The sequence below is a fragment of the Panicum virgatum genome, chromosome 9K, assembly GCF_016808335.1.
Source record: "Panicum virgatum strain AP13 chromosome 9K, P.virgatum_v5, whole genome shotgun sequence".
Taxonomy (NCBI): Eukaryota; Viridiplantae; Streptophyta; class Magnoliopsida; order Poales; family Poaceae; genus Panicum; species Panicum virgatum.
Window position 1 is genome coordinate 63,384,744 of NC_053144.1, and position 23,145 is coordinate 63,407,888.

The window sequence follows — 23,145 nt, forward strand, 5'->3', positions numbered from 1 at the left end:
GGTGGTGTAGACTTGTCTTCATTCTTTGAGTCATCCTTGGAAGTGACTTCAACTTGAGTGGATGAGACTTGTAGCTCTTCTACCTTCTCCTTTGGCTTAACTTGCCCAATAGTAATGTTCTTCATGACTTCTCGAAGTGGTTCATCACCTACATCATCACAAGAGAAAACTTCCCCTTGGGAGCCATTAGTCTCATCAAACTCCACATCACAAGTTTCTTCAATCTTGCTAGTAGCACTATTGAATACTCGATATGCTTTGGAGTTTGATGAATAACCAACAAGAAAACCAACATCACATCTACTTTCAAACTTGCCTAGGTGTTTCCTTTTCTTGAATATGTAGCATTTGCAACCAAACACCCGAAAGTAGGAGATGTTGGGCTTCCTCCCAATGAGAAGCTCATAGGGTGTCTTTCCCAAGAAGCGGTGGAGATAAACTCGGTTGGATGCATGGCATGCGGTGTTGATGTCTTCCGCCTAAAATCTTTGCGAGATGCCATAGTCATCCAACATTGCTCTTGCAAGAGTGATTAATGTCTTGTTCTTACTCTCCACCACTCCATTTTGTTAGGGTGTGTATGTTGATGAAAACTCATGCTTGATCCCCATGTCGTTGCAAAGCTCTTCTACTTGAGTGTTTCTAAACTCCGTGCTATTGTCACTCCGGACCTTCACAACACTTGACTCAAATTCATTTTGAGCTTGCTTGCCAAAAATCTTGAACATCCCCATAGTCTTGCTCTTGTCCTCTAAAAAGAAAGTTCAAGTATATCTAGAGTAATCATCAACAATTACAAGACAATAGAGATTACCGCCAAGACTTTTGTAGGTGGTTGGCCCAAAGAGATCCATGTGTAGTAGCTCCAAGCTTCTTGATGTTGACAAATAAGCCTTCATGGGATGTGATGATGCAAATTGCTTCCTGGCTTGACAAACACTACACAATTTGTTTTTGTCAAAAGTAACATCTTTGACACCAACCACCATACCTTGTTTGAAGGTCTTCTTGAGTTGGCTGATGCCAATATGAGCAATGCGGCGATGCCAAAGCCAACCCATGGAGTTCTTGGAGAAGAGACATGTCACCAAGCTTGCATCATTAGATGAGAAATCAACAAGTTAAATGTTACCATGTCGAAATCCTTTGAATATTAAGCTCTTGTCCTCCTTGCTTGTCACTACAACCTCACTATCACTAAAGGTGCGTATTAGTCCTAAATCACAAAGTTGAGCAATAGATAACAAATTGAAACTAACCGACTCAACAAGCAACACATTAGAGATAGAAAGATCCTTGATAATGGCTAGCTTACCCAAACCTACCACTTTTCCTTTTGAGTTATCACCAAAGGTGACATGTTCATAATCACCCACATCTTTATCTAGTGAGGTGAACATCTTTACATAGCCGGTCATATGTTGTGTACATCCGCTATCAAGCACCCAATGCTTGCCACCGGCTTTGTCGTTCACCTACACACAAATGAATCACTTTTGAGGTTTGGGAACCCAAGCAAGTTTGGGTTATTTGACATGAGTTACTAAAGCTTTAGGAACCCATAGTTGGCATGGTAGCTTTCCCTTCATGTGAGTGCCAATAAATTTTGCCTTAGCCTTGCCACTTTTAAGCTTGCTTAACAAAAAATGATGTTCATTGAATTGAGACTTTTAATTAGGAGGCAAGGTAGGAGGTGGACGAGTAGGAATTGGACACTCCCTTGTGTGATGCCCGATGATTTGACAATGTTGACAATATGAGCCAACTTCTTTGTAGAAGCATGCCTTGAGCTCCGGCGACTTGGGACAATTTTCCGGAGGCTTGGGAAATGATCCAAGTCCATTTGTCCCAAAGTGCCTTGCATTGTGGAAGAGAATCTCCTTATGCAAGTATTCTCCCCTTGTCACATTAAACATGCATTTGGTCATGCTTTCAAGTTCCTCCTCAAGTTGTTTCTCCCTATCATGGTTAGTCTTTGAACAAGAAGGAGAAGTATGATGACAAGTAGTAGGGTGATGCAACTCCACAAGATCATCACAAGAGGTAGCTATATTGACTTTGATGACTTTCTTTTGAGTTTCTTTTAGTTCTTCATCCAAAGCATCAAAGGCAATGTCAAGTTCTTGATACATCATACTTAAGTTAGCATAATCAAGCTTAAGCTTCTTGTTGCATGAAGTAAGTGATTTGTTAAGCACAACTACTTCCTCATATTTAACATTCAATTCATCATGCTTAACAAGTAGCTTGTCATACTCCTCTCTAAGTTGCTTGCTAGGAACAATGCTTGTATCATGAGTTTCTACTACCTCATTGTGCCTAACAATCAACTCATCATTTGAGGCCTTAAGCTTGGCATATTCAATTTTAAGAACTTTACATTTTGATTTATACTTCTTGATCAATTGTTGGTACTCATCTAGGATGTTTTGCACTTCATTAGAAGATAAGCAATGTTCACTTTCATCACTAGAGGAGTCGTCATCATCACTCACCTTGGAGTTACCTCTTGCCATGAAGCACATGGGTGGTGGAGGTAGAGGTGCCTCATCACCATCATCTTCATCATCATGCATGGCAATCCCCACAATCTTTTTTTTGGATTCTTCATCACTTGAGTCATCATTAGAGGATTCACCATCCGTGATCCATTCTCCAAGGAAAGCCTTGACCTTCTCTTTTCTTGTGAAAGACCCTTTCTTCTTGTGGTCCTTCTTCTCATGACTTTTCTTTGATGTCTTGTGTTGATTGTCATCATCTTCTTGTTTCTTGTTGAGTTTTGAAGGCTCCGGAAAATCATATGAGAGGTGGCCATATTTGCCGCAATTGTAACAAATTTTCTTGACATTGTCCTTGCTTTTCCGGGTAGGAAACTTATTTTTCTTGGGGTCATAGTTGTACCCTCTCTTGTTCAACCTTGACATCATCTTGGAGGTTTTCCTCATGAGAAGTGCTAACTCAACATCACCATCTTCATCACTTGAATCTTCGTTAGCTTCATCTTCGCTTGAGCTTGGTGATGGAACTTTGCACTTGTTCTTTTTCCTGGACTTATGATCACTCTTAGCTTTGAGTGCAAGATCTCTCTTGTCTTGCGGTGGATCAACTTCTCCCAAGAGGAACATCTCATGAGACCAAATCTTCCCAACAACATCACTCACTTCAAGTGTTTCAAGATCCTTCTCATAGAGCAATGAGGTGACGATGTTGTATTTGGGCTTGTGTAGATAATGAAGGATCTTTCGGATGATGTCACTAGTAGACAAAGGAGAAATTTCAAGAGCGTTAATGTCCTCAATAAGCACATTCAATCGAGCATACATTTGTTCAACCAACTCATTCTGAAGCATTTTGAATTCATTAAGTTTTTCCTTTAGCACTTGATATTTTTCTTCACGAAGCTTTTTAGAACCAACATAGATAGCTTCAAGTGCTTCCCAAATTTCATGAGAGGTCTTTTTGCTGTGAACACGAGCAAAAATCTCCTCACTAAGAGCATCAAACAAAGCATTCTTCACTCTAGCACCATATTTGACTTGATCTTCATTCCAAGGACCAACAATAGGTTTTTCCGTGACCGCCCAAGCGATGGGATTAATAGTCTCAAGGTAACCCGACATGCGAGCTTTCCAATAAACATAGTTTCTCCCATCGAGCTTGGGTGGACCACCACTCCCCCCGGCCATACTCTAGGATTTTAAGCCTAAAAAGAGAGCCCTTGCTCTGATAACAATTGTAAGGATCGTGGCCCAAGAAGGGGGGGTTGAATTAGGACTTTTTCAAATTTCTACTTAGTCCTTAACCTAGACTAGTATTGTCCAATCTACAAATTTGAAACCTAGTCACTAGAGCACGCTAGCAAAAGGTCCTTAGGTAGGTAAACATACTATCATGATCATATTGTCTAGAAGGTTGCACACTAGCAAGATCAAAACCTAAGCAAGAGTTCACACTACCATGCAAGTTGTCCTAGTCAATCTACAAGAAATCAAAAGCAAGAATAACAACAAATGGATTTAATTGCTTGAAATAAAAGTAAGGGACACGAGACAACCGGATTTTTTTCCGTGGTATCGAGGAGTTGACGCTCCCCCTAATCCACATTGGAGTACCCACACAAGGGTATAGCTCCCTTGCTTCACCATGTAGCAAGTGATCACTAAGAATGCTCCTTCTCCATCTCCGAAATGGCGAGCTTCACACCGTGTACAATCTTCGTGTCTTGGGGCTCCCACAAACTCCAAGAGCTCACCAAGAACCTCCCGATCACCAAGACCGGCTAGGTGCCGTCAAACACCAAGAGTAACAAGCTGCTAAGCCTTCACTTGACCTACACTTGAATTCTTCAAGGTTGAAGCACATCAATGTACTAGATCTTCTCTCTTATGCTCAAAGCACTTTCTCTTCTTCTCAAAGGTGGCCTCAAGTATTCAGGGTGTCAAAGGTACTGCAAATGAGCCAGGGGGTGCCCTTTTATAGAGTGGAGAGGGTCACATAGCCGTTGGAAGTCAACTGCAGAAAAACCGAGACCATCGGAAGAACCGACGGGGTAGAAAGTGTATGCGTCGGTTCAACCGGTCTCTCTGTGTCCAATTAGTAGTCGTTGGGGTTTCTGACACAGTATCCAGGCTTGCGTCATTGCACCGGTGCATGCTCCGTAGAGGCATCGGTTCAACAAGTGCTGAAGAGGTTCACTGATCAACTCAAACAAGCTCTCTGGAACATAGTACATCCAATGCACCGGTAGTTGATTCTGAAGTGTCGGTTCAATCGGTGCTGAAGAGGAGTTGAGATCCACCAAAACATGCTCTCTGGAACATAGTACATCTAATGCACCGGTGCTTTGCTTGGTACCATCGGTTCAACCGGTGCTATAGAGATTGTTGATTTGATTTCTGCTTGCATCCAGAGAGATAGACCGACAGGGGTGTCGGAACTTCCGCCAAGCGTCGGATGCACCGATGCTAAGACATCAGTTAAACCGTTGTGCTGTTTTTCTTTGTTTTCAACTGAATTGACTTATATTTGAATGTAACTTTGATTGTTTCTTCTTCCAAGCGTTGTGTTAACTTCTATTGACCATCTTGGACTGTTTTTGAGCGAGTGTGCAAGATTTCTAAGGCCAACTCAATTTTGGTCAAGCTACTAACTCATGAACCCCTCTTAATAGTACGGTCCAGAACTAAAAACTATAAACTCTTAGCTAAATCAAGTGTCATTCATCTCCTTGTGACACTTGAGACTAGAAAGGTCATTAATCTTTTAAATTGAGTCCTTGGCACGCATGGTTGTTTCGAATTGAGGGGTCTCCTTTCACATTTCATATGAGACTAGACTAATCATTAATTTATCCTTCAAAACACACGTTAGTCGCATATGGTTGTCATTAATCACCGAAACTTACCATTAGCATCTATCGGCCTAGATGCGATTCAAGTCTCAATTCTCTATTTATTCCATATCAAATTCGACATCTCATGTACTGCAATATAATTATATCTCATGTCTCGCGAGTAACCGGAAATTACTCAACTTCTAAACATCCTATATCTCACGAGTGCACGAAGTCACTTGTCTTCTACCGGAAAACCATTAAGCATAGCACTTCTATCGTCCTATACATACTAGTATAACTCAGAGAATCCTAGGGATCATACAACTAGGGTTCCAAACAATTTCTAAACTTAATGCACAAGTAATAAATACATATATAGGTGTCATAATTTCAAATAATAGGATGTGCACCGGGACTTGCCTTGAGTCTGCTGCTCGGCACTAGGGTCGGCTGGGCCTGGGGCCGCCTCCTCACGAACCTCCTGCTGCGGGGCTTGCCCCTACGACTCATGTGGCTCCATAACCACCTCGTATACCACCTCCTCCGCGGCGGCTGCTACACGTGTGCATATGCATAGGATATGAGAATACATGTATGATTTATAAAAATTACAAGTAATCTATATCCGAATTAATTTCTAACTAATTGCACCAACAACCACCTATTTAACCCTCTCAGCCACTGCCCTACCGGTCAGACCGGTACCCCATACCGGTCAGACCGGTCCCATTTAACTTAACCACGACACCGGTCAGACCGGTCCCTCCGACCGGTCAGACCGGTCCTACCCAGACCAAAACCAGGATTCTTGGCGCGGCGAAAATCGCCCACTAATTCCAATATCCTTCTAGGAACTAGGTCCAGGGTGTCATTGGAGGTGTTTGACCAGAGGGAATCACCTAAGATCATCTAGAAAAGGAGATCGAACCATCCTTAGCTAAAATACCTTGGATGACCTTTCCCCCCGCGAAGAACTTGGATCCTCAGCTCCCCAGGGAGGGAATCACGAAGAGGAAGCTCCCCCACGCCGGTTTGATCCTTTCTTGGCCTTGGGAATCAAAGAAAATGGAGGATTTGGGGAGTTTAGGGCTTGGGACGGGATGAGCTCGGGGAGAGTGAGGGAGAGAGATGTTGATGATAAGTAAATTGTTGGGAGAGAGAAGAGTGGTTTAAATGATGTGGGCCCAAAACCCACAAAATAGGTTCAATCGCTCAGACCGGTCACCCCGACCGGTCAGACCGGTCTGGCCCAGACTGACAGAACAACTTGATTTGGTGAATTGTCGCGGAAGTTAGAGCTAATGGCCGAAATTAATTCTTAATTACATATGATTAATACCTGAAGTGTTACAGGAGGAGGCGGCACAACGGAGGGATGAATATCACGCACTGTCTCGCTGGGTCCCCACAGGACGGTGCAGCCAAAAAGAGGCTGGATTCTTAAGGCTGCCATGGGGTTAAAGCGATCCCATTTCCACTCCTCTTACCTGCCCTGGAGACAACAGTTCTCGCTCTCTGCCTTCCCTCTCGTCCACCACCTCTGTATGCAAGCAAGCAGTTTTTAATACGAGGCCTTCGCTTAGTGCTGAAGCTGTTTGCTTTGCCTTGGAGCTGTTGCTGGGCTTCTCTACAAATGCTTTGCGCGCCATGGACGGCGACTTGAAGAAGCTGAGGTAAAGCAGGTGCCTGCAGCAGTATCTAGGCTTCAATCTGCTGAAGGGTTTGATCTTTCATCCTTTTGCCCGGCTCACCGTGAGCTTCAAAATGGTTTTATGCCATATTGTTCTTGTTAAAAGACTTCATGTTTTTCTCGAGACAAAAGTTTCTGGGCTTCCTTTTTGGGATTAGTGATTCTTAAACCTTCACCTTAAGAGTTGAAGAGAAAAGGTTATATGGCTTAATAGAGAAGAAAAAGTAGCTTATATGCCACATGTTATGGATTCAGATTGAGAACACCACCTTGTGTTCTTGTGATCATTAGTTCTTGTGATCATTAGACAGTAGCAGATTAAGATTTCACGATTCTTTTGCAGGGTTCGGTTTCCTGGAGTACGAAAGGGAAATAACTTTGGAAGACAGACTTCGGCGGTACCACCACAACAAAGCACTGCTCTTGGAAGTTGTAAGTGATTAATACATGGTGATTCAGCTTTTACAAACATGAGGAGCACAAAAATTATTTGAGTTTAGAAGGTGCCTTGATGATCCAAAAACATTGTTATTCTAGTATTCAGATAGTATTACATTTCTAATCACTATGATCAAATGGTTAATTTATACGTTGTAAAAAGTGGAGGTGAAGCCTGGAGAATTTAAACATTCAGATGATCTGAATAGGGAAAAGCACACCATAGATGGATGTGCAGAAACGAGTCATAGTTTCTCCAGAAGAAAGAAACCTATCAAAATGGAAGCGAAAATCTGACAAAATGTCGTTGCAATTTCCAGCTGAGATGAGCAGTGGCGGGGAATATGACGCTGCATTCGCAGCCACAATTGCAGCAGCAGCATTCGCAATTGCTGCTCGAGAAGAGAAGCTTCCAACTCAGAAGAAGCCTATACCCATCGAGGCGGTGCCGCCTGCCCTGTCACCAGTCAAGAGAGGAGAAAGCATGAAAAGACCTGGAGGAGGAAGCAAAATCTCAAGATGGTTCAGTGGCAAAGAACCCGTTGAAGATGATGATGACGGACCAGGTAGGGTAAACACGTTCACCTTACTCTCAACATTTTGGCATGTGTGCTGTAGCAAAACCTGCAAATCTCTTTGTGACAATGCTGCAATGGATGATCCTTTCAGTCAACGTATCTGTAAGGAAGCCGCTGAAACCAGCACGTGGAAAGCCTGAAGATAGAGCTCCAGATCATAAGGTGACACCAAAGATGCTTGAAACTTCTATGAGTGTAAAGAAGGGTTCAGGATCCTCCAACAAAGCAGCAGATAGGAAAGGCAGCAAGAAGTTTGAACAAGAACAGGCGATTCAAAAAGTCCCGTCGACCGTCAGGCCAGCTACATCGTATCATTCTAGACGGAACGGAGAAGGCACAGCTGGAGTGACTGCTACTGGTGGCACGGGAACCAAGGCTGAAGAATGGGAGAAGGCAAAGCTTGCAAGAGTTAGGGAGGAGTAAGTATGCTTTTTATTCCAGATTATGCTTGCCATTTGACTGAATTTATGCTGAAATGGCCGTCATTTCAGGTACGAAAAGATGATCGAAACCATAGCTGAATGGGAGACTGAGAAGAAGGTGAAGGCGAGACGCCAAAAAGAACAGAAAGAGGTTTTTCTTGTTAATTTATAGTTTGAAGAACACTGCACTTCAAATCCAATATTTCCTTTTTTGAGAACATCTATGATACAAACTCTGGAGTCTGGACACAAATAGATCACTTTAGGAAGTAATCATGACTGATTAAATTGATGGGGCTGAAGAATCTGAGAACTGAATTTCTTAAATTGCAGACCGAGTTAGACAAAAAGAGAGCAAAGGCACTGGAAGAATACAACCAAGAGATGACAAGGATCAACAAAGTTGCTGGAGGAGCAAGGTCAATGGCGGAGGAAAGAAAATATAATGATGAGAAGAAGATCAGAGAGAAGGCATACAAGATACAATCCACTGGAAAGCTTCCCCGCACATGTGCTTGCTTTTGAGAAAAGATCAATACTGTGAAATTTGAAACTACTTTGTATCAATATGGTGAAATTTACAATACATATCAATACTGTAAAGCCCAAAGCATAATCTGGGTGTAAAGCTACTTTATATCAGTCGCCCTTTCAGGGGCTAACTGAAAATGAAATCCAGGTGGGAAAAAGTGAAACTCGAAGGATGTAAAAGCCACAAAATTGTTATGTATTGTAATATGTATTTGGTTTGAAAACTGATGAGTCTATAGAATTCTATGCAGCATCCCACTGAAAGCAACATCAACATGTTTGAAGGGTGTATAATCGAGGGATAAATAAGAAACATTTCTGCATTCATACTCTAGATGAGATATACTAGTGACTGACATACCAAAAAATGCCAGAAGTAGGTGCAGCAAATAAAATCAACTCTTCTAATAGCATTTAGGAAATCCAAGCCAAACAAAAGCACACTTGGTTTTACAGTGTATTGATTGATTTACAATTAAGTAAACTTAAAGGCACTCATTCCATGGAACCAGATAACTATATACTATCTGCAAACCCTTTTTAGCAACTTTTGTTCTACAAGATAAATCTGCTGTACAAACTAATACATAATCCTCTCTATCATGCTCAATTCTAGAGCCCATAAAAGAAAGGAGCCCGAAAGTCGAATGCAAACATGGCAATCTTCGACAAACATACATATTCTATTAAGCTTCCTCAGGTGCATTACCCTCATCATCAGGAAATAAATCTTGGGAGCTACCAGCTTGTTGTGTCGATGGTGTGGGTTTGCCATCCTGAAGAGAAATCACTGTTTCAAAAGCACCAACTAAAGCCTTTACCTTGCTTTTCCTGGATTCCACTAGCTTACTTGCAGTCTCTTCGATTACATTATTGAACAATCCTTGTGCATCTTTCTTCTCTTGTGCATCTTGATGCCGCAGTTTCACACCAGAAGATTCAATATCTGGGTTAGTAGGAACAACATTACTTGTGCTATTCCTCTTGTAAATCCTTCTTATTGGCTGGGTTTCATGATTCGAAACTTCATTTGCAGACTTTCTTCTAAATTTCAATCTCCTTGGGCCACTGCTGTGTGGTGGGAGTTCTACAATTTTGCCCCTCTTAAACTTCATTTTATAAGGTGTGAGACTAGTATCATCCAGTTCACCAGTGGAGATTCTTCTTCGCCTTGGGTCACCAGATTTTAATGATTCACCCCTATCTCTGTTGATTGTTGCCTCTTCATCTTCTGTACAAGATTCATCTGATTCACTTGATTCAAAATCATATTCTTCAAAAAATTCATCATTTGATAGTTCTTCTGGTGACTGTGAAATAAAAACCTCTGATTTCAGTCCATCCCGTTCAAAGGTATTTTCATTACTGACACTTGCTATCTCATCAACAGCAGAATCACTTGGTTCAATTAGCATGGACTTAGGCTCCTCCAGAAGTCCACCATCTGATGAAGTTTCTGAAATTGATTGGCATTGAGAAGTATTGTTATTCATCCTAGCATCAAAAACTTCATCAGCCGTAGCATTCTCTACTGCATTTCCAAAAGCAAATCCAAGACAAGAATCAGGCTCCTCAGCATGTTTTTCATCAACCGCCAGTAGTTCTGGGGATGTTGCGAAATCTTCGCTTACTGCCACTTGGTCCTTACCTTCAGAGATTAGAGACTCCACAGGTGCATTAACTTCAACTTGATCATCCTCAATTTTTGAATTACTTTCAATTAATACAGAGTCATACACATTTGCATTTTCAACAACTGTTATATGTTCTGATAGTTGACAAAGAGCTGCATCATCAGCTTGGCTATCTTCATCCTTTGAAGCTTGAACACGAATGATATTCTGTTCTGCTAATTTATGTTCTAGATCAGATTCACCTAGCATAGCATTGAATTCCTGGCCATGTAATGATTTCTGCAGCTCATGAGAGATGACACTTTCCAGGAGGGCTTCGCCTGCTATTGATTCACTTTTTTCAGTGCTTCCTACCCCATCATCCACCGAAATGGATTCACTTGTTTCTTCTGGTGCTGGTCGAGAATTGTATCCATTTTCTGTGGCATTTGGAGACAGTTCTGCTACTGTTGACTCAATAGAATTCATTTCCATATCATCCTTTTGTTTTTCAACAGAAGAAATTAGCTTGGGTTCCACAGATAAGGATGACCCGGACATATTTATGGCTTGCTTCCCTTTTATAATCACATCGCTTGATCTTGTAGCACTTTGTCTGGGTTTTGCACGCACTCTAGTAATAGTTGCTGCTGGAGATGCCTTTCCCTTCGGAGTACTTTTATCTTTTGAAAGTACATATTGACTAGAAGCCTGAGATAGAGCAGGCACTTGTTTAATCATGTTAAGTTTACTGGGAGATGAGGCTGGCCTCTGATGCCTTGATTGATTAACTGTTGTGTCTTTGCCCACAGTAATAGATTTCTCAAGTGAGGCCTTCTCTGCAAACTTTGACTTCGCAGGAAATATGGCCCCCTTGGCTGGCACTGTGTCCCTTTTATCAATTTGTTTAACTCCATTTGAGTACCTCAAATTTGTTGGGACCTTCTGTGCAACAGTTGAATACTTCTTTCTTCCATCAGAGCTCAAAGTTTTATTTTTAGCTGCTGTATCTGTCAGCAGGACCATATGTTCATTGGATGCAACACCTTTTCGGTTTGCTGATGCTATTCTGGGTGCAGCCCGTACAGCTTCACCCAGAGATATACTCGACTTGGCTAGTGAAAGACTCATGTTCCTGACATCCTTGGACCTATCCAAGATAGCTGATCTGTGCAACGACAAATTTTTCAGATGAGCAGGGAGTTTCTTTCTTCCTCTTCCTGATAAATTCGGCTCCTCTTCAGAAGGATTTTTGTGTCCATACTTGCAAAAATCATGGCATGAGCCTCTAGAAGCTCTGAGATAATTTGGCGCGGTCTTCTCATGCTTTTTTGACTCTGGAGGTGAAGCTGAACTTATAGGTGTGGTGCCATCAGGTGAACTCTTTTCCAAAGCTTTGGACATTAAGGTCTTCCAGAAGCTGAGAGGGTGCTGGTGCCAGATGAATGTTCTTCCTTTTGAATTCGATAATTTTAGGCTGTTGCAATAAAGAACATGTGTCATTTCTAGAGATTTGCACGACCAGAAACTAAGAATTCACATAATTAAAATAAGAGCTGAAATTTTACTTGAGCAACATGTAATTTTAATAGTTCCAACTATCTTTAAAAAAAATCACAGAAACTGAGCTAGATCAATTTCCTGCTAATGTTTCATTAGATAACTGAATATTAAGTGCGGGATTTGCAACACGAGATCTTAACTATTCAAACCAACAAAAAGGAATCATTGTCTCTTTGATACTTAGCCAGTTTGAATAGCTTGAATGGAAATTAATTGAAACCATACGAAAAATAATTAAATGGATTAGAGAAAATACTCGCACACACATCAGAAGCATACCTCCTAAAAGCAGGTTCCTGCAGTCGTTCTGCTCAATCAGCAATCCTTAAAGAGTGCATTCAAATTCCATGATGAGTAGGTGGCCTGAATTCGAAAGGAAACAAGGTCATCATGACCAGTTTGCTTATAGCCAATAAAGTGCCCGTCACCAATCATATTACAGAATTTCTATATGAAGAGTAGGAGAAGGTGGAGGGGATGAGCATAAAGATCTTGGCGAGCGTCTGGATGAAAGCAATAGAGCAGACAGAATGTGACAGGACACCAAATAAGAATTCAACTGTCCATGTCTAAAACTAGCATACGAGAAGGCACATCGGTAACCATTTCAAAATTGAGCTGTCTCTATCATACTTGACACAGTACAAAATCCGAATACAAGAGAATACTTATCAATCTACAAGGCCGCAACTGAAAAGATCTCCAAATCAGGAACTATTCATCTCACAGTACCTTGAGCTACTTTCCAAGCAAAGAGGAGATTTGCTCACTCAACTATTTTTTTTTCGAAATGGACTCAACCTATGATACGCGGATACTTCGCAAAACTCACGTACCGGTATCGGATACCGTATCGGATACCCGTACTCCACAGATACTCCCGGATACGTATCCCGTAAATATCGGACTATTTAGGTATTTTCAAATAATAAAAATAAATCGGATACTCGTGGGATACCTGTGGATACCTGTCCGATACCTTCAAACCCTAACAACACCACTCAATCACTTCGTACAAAGGTCCTCCGTCCAGCTGTGCCACCCTCTCATCCCAACTCGCGCAGCCGCAGGCCCGCAGCAGCCTCGCACGGCTCCCTTGCTGTCACCGCCGCTCGGCCACCCGCCCACGCCTCCTCCTGCTCCTTCCCCGCTGCTCATCGCTCCCTTGCCATCACCGCCGCCCGGCCACCCGCCCGTGCCTCCTCCTGCTCCTTCCCCATCGCTCGTCGCTCCCTTGCCGTCACCTCCGCCCGCCCACCCGTCCGTGCCTCCTACTGCTCCAGCGGCTGCGCGGCCTGTCCAGACAGAGGCCCGCACATCTGTTAAAGCACTATTTAGGGTGGTGCTGCGCTGCTGGAGCTCGCCGCTGGCGGGCCGCCACGTCCGCCGGAGCGCGCCTCTGGACGGCCCGCGCGGCCGCTAGAGAGGGAGAGGATGAGCCGCGGCCTCCGGAGAGGGAGAGGAGCCGCGGCCGCCGGAGTTGGCCGCTACACAGAGAAAGAGAGAGAGTGCCGGAGGTTGGGGAAGAAGATGACTAACATCCATTCGTGGAACAGACGAACATGTAAGATAAGATTGGTTCTTTTTTCCTTTGCCCCTTCCCTTTTCTAATAATTATAGAACATATGAATATATGAGTTTATGACGCATTATAGTCCCTGAAACTTCTATTTTCTCACATTCTAGTTCCTGAAACTTTTATTTATTTTTATTTTTTATATATATTGGCGTATCCCTGTATCCTTATTTTTGGAAAAATGGCGTATCGGAGTATCCCCGTATCGCGTACCGGTATCCGTATCCGCGTATCCGGGCAACATAGGACTCAACTACTAGGCCAAAAAAAGAGAGCAAGAAATCAGTCTGAGGGGTTGTTTGGATCCAAATCTTTAGCCTTTGGTTTAAATCTGAACCGATCCCTGCCTATACTAGAGCCATCTTTTCTGCTACTTCATCTAACTAACCGATCTTTAAACAGAAGCAAAATTTTCCTAGCCAGGCTGTCTTAAAAAAACACTGCTCCACAATTAGTCTTTCCAGCTCGAGGCTGCAAGGACTGATGAGTAAAAGCGCGAGATGCCAACCAAAACCCCCCACGGAAATTTACGTTAAAAAAACACGGAAACAAGTGGACCAACGGCATTATTAATCTAAAAAGCAGTACCTGGACCGTGGTAATATATCGAACTTGAAAAGTAATCGCTAACCGGGAGAACTGAAGAAAGACCAAATCATATTTTTAACGCGTATTACACCAAGCAGGATCATTGTTCAAGTTACATAAACATAACCAGAGACTTTTGCATATGCCATCAGCCTTGAGAGGGATACAAGCCGAAATGGAGGCGGAAAATTTGAAGAAACCGCGGGACGCAATGACTTGACATCGAAACACCATGAGCTTTCTTCGTAAAATTTTACTCTTCGTAAACAAAGAATTGCTACAGAATCGATCGGAGCGACGGCCAACACACGCATTTGCGCCCACCCAGTCAACCCTCAGGAACCAAGCCGCATCGCAGAACACAAAGAAACCAGACGAATCAAAAGCAATCGCACAAACCTAAACCAAGACGGCAAAAGCCCACCGGACCCGGAGCAAGGCACGGCAAGATCATACCTTTGAGAGATGGCAGAGGCCCCCGGCGGAGCCGCGGAGCCTGCCGCCCTCGCGACCGCAGAGAGCAACCGAAGAGCGAAGAGGCGACGGCGGTGGAGGACGAGAGGCGGTGGCGGCGGAGGCGACGCGGCTGGCTGGGCAGGTAGGCAGGTAGGCCCTTCCTTTTCTTCTGGAGGGGACTGGTGCGGTGAGGGGAGAGGGAAGTCGTGCGCGCAACCAAAGAAGAAGGCGTAAACCCAACCCAAGGGAGCGGCGGCGGCGGCCGATTCTTTCGTTTCAGCTTTCCGCGTCCTGGCAGCGTTGCTTCGTTTCCTGTTGCAGCTACCTTTCCTGAGCTGACCCTGCCGTTTAGCAATTGCATTTGCTTTGCCAAATTTCCTTTAATTTTTACTGTCATCCTACCATAAGTGAAATTACGCTTTGCTAAAACACCATCGAGTGTGTACGAATGACATAGGGCTTGCTCCAGCTACCGTTGACAAAGCTCAATAGCAGCGTTTCAGAATGGATCTCCAGCATTAAATTAAACTCCACACGGTACTACAGTGCGATATTTCATTTCTCAATTAAACTTACAAGTTCTCTCGACAATTCGACTTACAGATACTCCTTCCATCCTGGCAATATGAGACGCGCACGTCTCCTCCGAACGTAATAAAACTGCGTGGCACTGATGACAATGCCTTTGGTCAATCAGCTAACACTGTGCCACGGGAAAGCGTAATACTACTGCCGTGAGTACTCAAAAAGGCTCCATCAATTTGACTTGCCGCTTGTGTGTTCAAAGCTGCGGGAAGCTTTAAAAAAAAACTTGGTATACTAGTAGCACGAGTACGAGCATTTGCGTGGGGAGAAACCTCTGGTACGGATCATTTGCGTTGAGGCAGAACGGCTACAAGCCGGCCAGGAGATGGGATGGTTGCGTTGAGGCCAAACATGCCGTACGTGCACCATCCCATCTCCCACCGGCCACCATGCGCAGCGCAACACGTACGCCGCGTCGATCATCCATCCCCGTCCGTACAAACAGACCGGCCGGAAGCGGCGGCGGCGGGGCACGCGTGCGTCCGCGTCGCGCGCTCCCGCGCACCGGTCGATCGACGACGGCGCGCTCCGTGGCGGACGGGATCCCGGTCGGTCGGCGGGCGAGGAGCGGGATGACGCCAAGCGCATCGATACTACGAGTAGTATACGGGCCCATGCTCCACTTGTCCAGAGGCGAATCCAGCAGGGGGGGCTAGGGGGCTCCAGCCTCTCTAAGCTCTCCTAATTACACGTAAAATACTGAGTAAAATTATCAAATCACCATTAAATTTCCACACAAATCAACCCTTCCTTGCCTCTCATCCTGCATCCTCCACTGCACCTGTCCACCATGACATCTCCGCCTCTCGGATCGGATTCAGATCGACGGCATGGGCGCGCGTTTGCTGCCTCCGATCCGCGCTGATCCCGAGCAGTAGGTGCGCGGGCACCTTCGTGTGACTGGAAATGAGGCAACTAACTAAGGGCGACACATCAACCAATCAGCAAGTACGGGCGCGATCTCATCTCGCGTGCGTCGATCTCCCCACTTCTTTTTTTGAAAAGCAATCGATCTCCCCACTTCGTGATCGCATTCTCCAGAGATTCAAAGCAGCGCGACGTGCACGACCAAGATGAATAGATGATCGGTCAGTCGGCCACATCCCCTCTATTTTAGCGCAGAAGAAGGGTCCAGAATTTCGGCTAGTAGCGCAACAGATTCCCCAGCTTCAACGCGACCCTGCATCTGCACTGGTATGGTAGGGAAAAGAATGCAGGCTACTACTGTGGATCATATAACGGAGAAAGGGCAAGGAGTCGATGTTCAGTCCGAGCGGCCGAAAGCATGCACTTAACAATATCGTCAGGTCATCTATAGTACCGCCGAAGATGGTAGATGAAATGATTAGTTGGGCCAGGATTGATTAGCATCTTGATTAGTACTGCCGCGTAGCTTTGATCTCAATTCTCAATCAATCATTTAATACGAAAGACGCTTACTTAGTTCGCTGCTAATGGCAGCACCGCCGCGTCTCGAAACAAAACGCAGGCATGCTTTGAGGCCACGCAAGGGAGGAGGAAAAGGAGACTGCCAGTCTTCTTCCTCCCCGTTTCGTCTTTTTACTAGTATTTGGTTGGTTGGTGAATCATTGCTGCTCCATTTCGCTAGATCATGGAGGCATTATGAGATCTGCAGGGTTTTGTATTAGGGCGCTGGACCTGCCATTCTGGATGCCTGCCGACGCCACCAAAATATATATTTTTCCAAAGGCGCCCGAGATCACGGTCTTGTTTAGATACATAAAATTTTAGGTGTAAAACATTGTAGCACTTTCGTTTGTATTTGGTAATTACTGTTCCGTCATGGGCTAACTAGGCTCAAAAGATTCGTCTCGCAAATTATAGACAAACTGTGTAATTAATTATTTTATTTAATTATATTTAATACTTTATGTATGCGTTAAAAAATTTGATGTGATAGAGAATCTTGTAAAGTTTTGAAATTTTAAAAGGAACTAAAGGCGTACATAGAGTATGCGACGCACGGCTCTGCACTCCATCCCTGTCCGGACAGCCGAGTTCTTGCTACAGGTTTTGACAGCACACAAGAATAGGGAATGTACTGAGGCAGAACCTAGCTTGTCCCTCCCAACACTATTCAGCAATCGCCCTATCCAACAACCGGCAATTTACCCTGTTGCTCGGGCGGAAAATCTGACCCGACCTGTCTTCTCTCTGCCACAGAATTAAGCAGCATGAGCTATAGTGACTAGCTACTGATCAATCACCAGGTAGAGTAGAGTTTCCTAGTTACTGATTGGAACCATGAAGGTGGGATTGGAAATGATTAATCGATGATAAAAAAAAGAGTAGTATATACTATGATGCATGATCGTTGACCGATGCAGCGCACAGCTCGATAAAAATTCCGACAGACAGCCAATTCGAGCAGCGAACTGATGGACCATGACTTTCTGCTTCTGGACGGAAGGAACAGCTAAGCGATCATTCCAAGGTGTCAGATGGGCCTTTTGATCCAGATGCACGTTAATTGCTGGCCAGGTCATGCATCACCAGCAGAACGCAAGGCAACGCCCAACGGCACGGTCTGGTGCCGTCTGCATGAGGGACTGACTGCTATAGTGGGTGATCAGATCAGACGTCGGCATTTCAGCGGCCGTCGGGTCACGTCGTACCGGAGGTGGAATGTGGTGGCTACGAGCAAGCAGCCCTCGTCGTCGTCGAGCAAATCGCCGGCCACGCTTCTCCGGTTCCGTTACTCCACCAGGCAGAACTTACGGTTCCCCAATCCCCCATGCAATGCATGTGCGTGAGCTTCCAGGATGGTAGCGGCTGTTATTTTTCTCTCACATCAAATCAGTATCAGACATCAACCACCAGCATACTTTTTTCTTACAGCAAATCAACACCAACCACAACCAACCGAACAGAGTGAATGTCGCAGGAGCAGACGCGGCCGGGGACGGGGTGTCTAACAATCAATTTTGAAATATTACGAAAGAACATAGCAATTTTGATTTTTGGATGATTAGCATGCCTTGGAACACGTTCAAGCAGAACAAACACATCTAGAACCACAAATAAAAATGTTGCCGATCATTTTTAATAAATAGATAGTTACATCAGAATAAGGGGACACATAAGGCAAGAAAAGAAAGGACATGAAATCAGAAAAGACTATACAGTGCCCAGAAGGCAGGTGGCCATGGAATACCATATATGATATATCATGTACCAGGGAGCTATGATTATGAACTGTGCTGTTGAAATTAAGCGAAGATCTCTCTGACAAGCCAGTCCAAGCTGGGATAAGCGAAGTAGAGGATAAAAAACGATGGCAGCGCAAACAAAAATGTCACAAGGACATACAGCACCAGAACAGCAGCACTCGCGGGGACAGCATAAAGGGCTATCAGCAGGAAGATTATCACAAGTGGAAACTTGGCTGTCAGCTGCATGAAGCACACCATGAGCTTTTGGAGAGACGCACCGATGTTGTCAGTGTGGAAAATGTTATGGATGAAGTTCGTATCTCCAGCAGAAGAGCTCTCTGCTCGGATAACAGCATTTCTTTGGTGGTGATGACTGGAACTTGGGCCAGCACTGGAATGCCATGAGGAATGATGTTCATTGTGATTAGTGGAATGGAATTTTGCTCTCTCACCATTCATGCTCTCAACCATCCAGAGCAGAAAGTAATTCTTGCGTGGGAACCTGAGGTTGCCTTTGTACACCAGCCGGAAAGACAACAGATTGCACCAGGGGCATGAGATGAACAGTGGCAGCTGGATAGGAAGGGAAGGAAACTTGACAACAGCCCAGTGAAGACCAAGGATACAGTTCTTGCACATTGTGTGGCCACACCACAAGACATAGGGAACATTCTCCACAAGGTTGAAGGATTCCCAGCATATTGGACAATCAAGGCCTTCCTCTCTGCTTGTACATGAAGAAACCTCATCATCAGAACAGTCTGGATTGGATGTGCTGCATTTTGAAGGCTGCGCCTTTTTCTTTAAGCTTCCAGCTATGGCATTTGATGCAAAACTCCACATGATGCCCTCACAAAACAAACCTGAGAAAGCAATGCTGAGTACTTGCCTTAAGAGATAAAAATATAACTTGCTCCAGTATGGTTGACCACAAAATCAACTATACACGATGTGTAAGACAAATTTCAGGTGCAAACTCAAGCCTAACTTCTAAAGGACAAAGTAATGTTCGCAAGCAGGATATTTTTCTATTTCTAGACTTAACAGGTCATGAGAACTTGTGTTGAAAATCAACAACAGCTAATTGTATTATGTAACGCATAGACTAAAGAAACTGATTAACTGCTCCAGAATCACATTTGTAGAACAGGGGGGATACCCACCTTTGGATATTATAAGACCACATGAGCTTACACGTTAATCAGAAATATATTTTGTAAATAGTTTAGAAAAAATTTGACACATACGTATATGAATTGGAAGGAGCAAACAGATCATAAGGCTAGATATTGTCGATATTGTGCTGCAAGCTACAATTTTGAAGGGCACACTGTGCAATGTAGAATAACAAAGTGCAGGATTGCGAATTTACCTCTACTCTACTTGTAAATGCACCGACACAACAAAATGAGTTATTTTAATGCATCAAATACAGCAATCCTGAAAATGGATTTGACTTCTCATTCAATTGAGTTGGAATGGCGGACAGTTGCAACATGAAGTGTTCATCATCGTAAAGTATCTAGAGCCTATTTGGAGGACCTCTTGATTAGTCAATGACTCAATGTAATGTCTTTTTCAAAAGGTTTCCTTAAGATAGCTTGTACAAGGAGAGAGCCAACAGGTAATATGCCTATGCCAATCACCCAGCTCAAAACTCAGTATCAACCCTGCTTAGGCAAGTGGGACTATTCCATGGTCTATCCTCTTGAAACTTTCAATTAACACAATCGACAATCTAAACAGAGCTCCAATTGCATTTGGAAAGGATCTGAAGCCTTTTCGCCAGTCAACATGGGATTACAACACATATTTCTCACAACATTTGACCATGTCTACCGGATGCCCCCCAAATTCCGATCACTAGCAGTAACTGATATTTATCACAGTTACCACTCCCACCGTAACATCAACCAACCCATACCTAACCAATCTATTCCCCATCCATGCCCCTCCTATCGTATGCACAAGGCACCCACTCCCTTGTACCCAATGTTTCGTATGCATACAACCATGGAAACTGAAACCGGGAATGTCTCCCTTCTCACCGGCGCTGACAACCGGATCGAATACGACGTTTGAAGATTCAACTCGAGCACGAGCGCGTGCAGCACAGCAACGAGAAATTCTCAACAAGTGTGTAAGCGCAGGTAGGAACTTGACGCGAATCGGGTAGATGACCCGAGAATTAGGGGAAGGTGGAGGCGGCGGCTTACCGAGGAGAGCCCGGATCTCTGTCTACCAGAGCACGGGGAGGGGGAGGTTTCGCGAGAGATCGGCACCGGTGATCGGGGAGGTGCTCATCTCGGCGACGGCCGCCGCCCCACTTGCTGCTAAAGGCGTCGCGGGGTCGAAGTCGAAGCCGGGGGAGATGACAGGGAAGGAGGGAGACGGGCAAGGGTCGAGGAGGAATGCGCCAATATTGCTCTCCTTATTCACACCACTCCTAGCTCTGCCCCCGTGCCGTGGTGGCGAGATCTGGGCCGCTCGCCCCCGGTTTTGGACGGCTTAGATGGAAGCACCTGTTCTTCTAGGTCCAGGGAGCAAACTGGCCGATGACATGTGACATGCTCATATATTCATATCTATCATTTCATCGCGAATTCTCCATTACAAAATTTCATTGTCGGGGTCGTGCAAAGGAGCCCGTCAGTGGTTGGTTGACGGCAGTGAAGGCTGAAGAGCGTGTCCGCGACCTGAAACGAGATCTCTGAACTGAACTGAAGCCGATCTTCACCTGCAAGATGGTGTTGTATAGCTGAACGAAACGGAGACGAGAGCAACGGCAAACGCTCTGCCTATTGCTCTCTGACCCTCTCCATCGGGTCACCTGCGCCTCCATGTCTGAAGTCTGAACTGCGAACACACCTGCCGGGCCTGAGCCGAACGAGATCCATGCAACATTTCTCCTGATTGGTGAGTGAGTGAGTGACAATCTGAGGCATTTGATACTCAGGAAACTGATATTCTCCCGGATCCTCTACTGTAACTACACATTGCAGCATGAATTTACTTGAACTCGCACGTTTTCTCTTTATTCCTCAGAAAACTGAGAATCACAGAACGAAGCACGTTCCGATTTTACTCCAGCTCGTCGATAAAGACCAACGATTAACAGCACGAAACACGATACTATTATCAGTGTGCAGGTTCCCACTTAACAAATCCTAAGGTTTTACTTGTTGCTGTCTTGGGACAACGAAAATATGAGGGCCAGAGAGAGCGGCACGACGACGTAGGCGCCCCGCCTGAGCAGCTCCTCGGTGTCCTTGGAGATGGCGCCGATGCGAGACCAGTCGCCGCTGTACCTGCAAGCACCGGAAGCCAGTCGCTGTAAGGCCAGACTGCCAGAGCAGGCAATGCAATGGCGAAAGCCAGACACTGCGAGTCGAAGCTAGCTCACCCGGCATCGACGAAGCCGAGGGCGAAGAGCGCGACGCCGGACCGCAGCAGGACGCTTTTGGAGAGCAACAAGCTACCTCCGGCTCGGTCGTCTTCGCCGTCCGCTGGCTTCTTCGCGCGGCCAGCCGGGGCCATAGAAGCCGGGAACGTGGAACGTGGCCACGTTCCTCGTTCCATGTTCCTCGTTTCGGAACGGAAACGGGAACGTTCCGGGAACAATTTAGTGTAAAAAACCTTCATAAGCGCTGTTCCTCGTTCCGGGAACGTTCCGGTTCCGGGAACGGAAACGGGAACATGGCTACTAAGGCCGGGGCGCGAGCTGGTGCGACAGCGCGGGCGTGGGCGGGGCGGAAGCGACGGAGCTGGTGGCGCCGGCGTGCCACCGCAGCATGCCGTTCGTCTGCGCCGCGGGCACGGAACCGCGGCTGGCTTTATCTTTCTCTCTCGTCCACACGTGTGTTAGCAGCAAGCAGCCAGCAGAAGGCTGGGTCCTGTGTTAGCATCGCGTCGCGCCCTTCCGGACGAACTATGCTGTCCAATATTGTAGCCTTTGCTGCTGAACACCGTAGAATACTGAATACGAGAGTAGTTTGTTGAATGGTGCACGCTCCAGCGTTGATTTCTCCACGTATAATTACGTGGGTTCGAGTAAATTGCACCACAAAGTCGCACTCTCCAATTCGAACATTCTCGGGCAGAAGCACGATTCAGAGAGAAGGTGAGAGATGATGCACATCCATCATCTGAAAAAAAAAGGCTCATCAATGGAGGACTGGATTGTTAATCTTGTGGGCGCGCCTTCGCGATTATGGACACGGGATGACTTTCAAACATTTCAATATTCATAACTAGCAAGGAGGCCCGCGCAAATAGCCCAGGTACCTAGCATTTTTTATGCCGACATTTGAGTATTTTACTTTAAAGTAAATATTTTATATTTTTAATATAGATATAATTTTTAATTGTTGGCCAGTTATGTATATTTTTTAGTTATGGTGATAAATTATCCTTGCACTTTAAAATGATCTAGATGAGTGTCTACTGTATATAATAAATAGAATTTGAATTTGAATTTGAATCGAAACATTAATAAGAATTGGATGCGACCTCTCAAGTTACGTATTTAAATATCTCTTTTATTTTCTTTGTTCTTCAAGCTTTAATTGCTACATCTCCATACATACAGCTCCCCTTG

General features: G+C 44.8%; 4 protein-coding genes across 10 annotated transcripts; 1 reads left to right on the top strand and 3 right to left on the bottom strand.

The window, feature by feature from the left end:
- The first annotated feature begins 6,768 nt into the window (after window positions 1-6,768).
- LOC120646899 lies at window positions 6,769-9,218 on the top strand. Of its 2 annotated transcripts, none has more exons than XM_039923426.1 (6): window positions 6,769-7,008; window positions 7,369-7,457; window positions 7,784-8,029; window positions 8,133-8,460; window positions 8,533-8,581; window positions 8,797-9,218. In XM_039923426.1, the coding sequence occupies exons 1-6, from the start codon at window positions 6,983-6,985 to the stop codon at window positions 8,986-8,988; spliced, it is 930 nt and encodes a 309-aa protein (XP_039779360.1). In that variant the 5' UTR covers window positions 6,769-6,982; the 3' UTR covers window positions 8,989-9,218. The 2 variants fall into 2 exon arrangements, with proteins under 2 accessions (XP_039779360.1, XP_039779359.1); XM_039923425.1 differs by having other exon boundaries at window positions 6,779-7,008; window positions 8,533-8,614.
- A 157-nt stretch (window positions 9,219-9,375) lies between these two features.
- LOC120646898 lies at window positions 9,376-15,087 on the bottom strand. Of its 4 annotated transcripts, none has more exons than XM_039923423.1 (3): window positions 14,791-15,087; window positions 12,450-12,533; window positions 9,376-12,084 (listed from the first exon to the last, which is right to left on the bottom strand). In XM_039923423.1, exon 3 carries the CDS (start codon window positions 12,009-12,011, stop codon window positions 9,681-9,683), a length of 2,331 nt encoding a protein of 776 aa, XP_039779357.1. In that variant the 5' UTR covers window positions 12,012-12,084; window positions 12,450-12,533; window positions 14,791-15,087; the 3' UTR covers window positions 9,376-9,680. The 4 variants fall into 4 exon arrangements, with proteins under 4 accessions (XP_039779357.1, XP_039779356.1, XP_039779355.1 ...); XM_039923422.1 differs by having other exon boundaries at window positions 12,450-12,617; window positions 14,791-14,950; XM_039923421.1 differs by having other exon boundaries at window positions 12,450-12,673; window positions 14,791-14,950.
- Window positions 15,088-18,392: 3,305 nt separating this feature from the next.
- On the bottom strand, window positions 18,393-21,003 carry LOC120646900. 3 transcript variants are annotated; one of them, XM_039923428.1, is made up of 4 exons: window positions 20,765-20,966; window positions 19,998-20,077; window positions 19,921-19,940; window positions 18,393-19,411 (listed from the first exon to the last, which is right to left on the bottom strand). In XM_039923428.1, exon 4 carries the CDS (start codon window positions 19,389-19,391, stop codon window positions 18,606-18,608), a length of 786 nt encoding a protein of 261 aa, XP_039779362.1. In that variant the 5' UTR covers window positions 19,392-19,411; window positions 19,921-19,940; window positions 19,998-20,077; window positions 20,765-20,966; the 3' UTR covers window positions 18,393-18,605. The 3 variants fall into 3 exon arrangements, with proteins under 3 accessions (XP_039779362.1, XP_039779363.1, XP_039779361.1); XM_039923429.1 differs by having other exon boundaries at window positions 19,921-20,077; XM_039923427.1 differs by lacking the exons at window positions 19,921-19,940; window positions 19,998-20,077 and having other exon boundaries at window positions 20,765-21,003.
- A 462-nt stretch (window positions 21,004-21,465) lies between these two features.
- On the bottom strand, window positions 21,466-22,376 carry LOC120648866. The gene is made up of 2 exons (XM_039925506.1): window positions 21,952-22,376; window positions 21,466-21,856 (listed from the first exon to the last, which is right to left on the bottom strand). The coding sequence occupies exons 1-2, from the start codon at window positions 22,188-22,190 to the stop codon at window positions 21,724-21,726; spliced, it is 372 nt and encodes a 123-aa protein (XP_039781440.1). The 5' UTR covers window positions 22,191-22,376; the 3' UTR covers window positions 21,466-21,723.
- Between the last annotated feature and the right edge of the window lie 769 nt (window positions 22,377-23,145).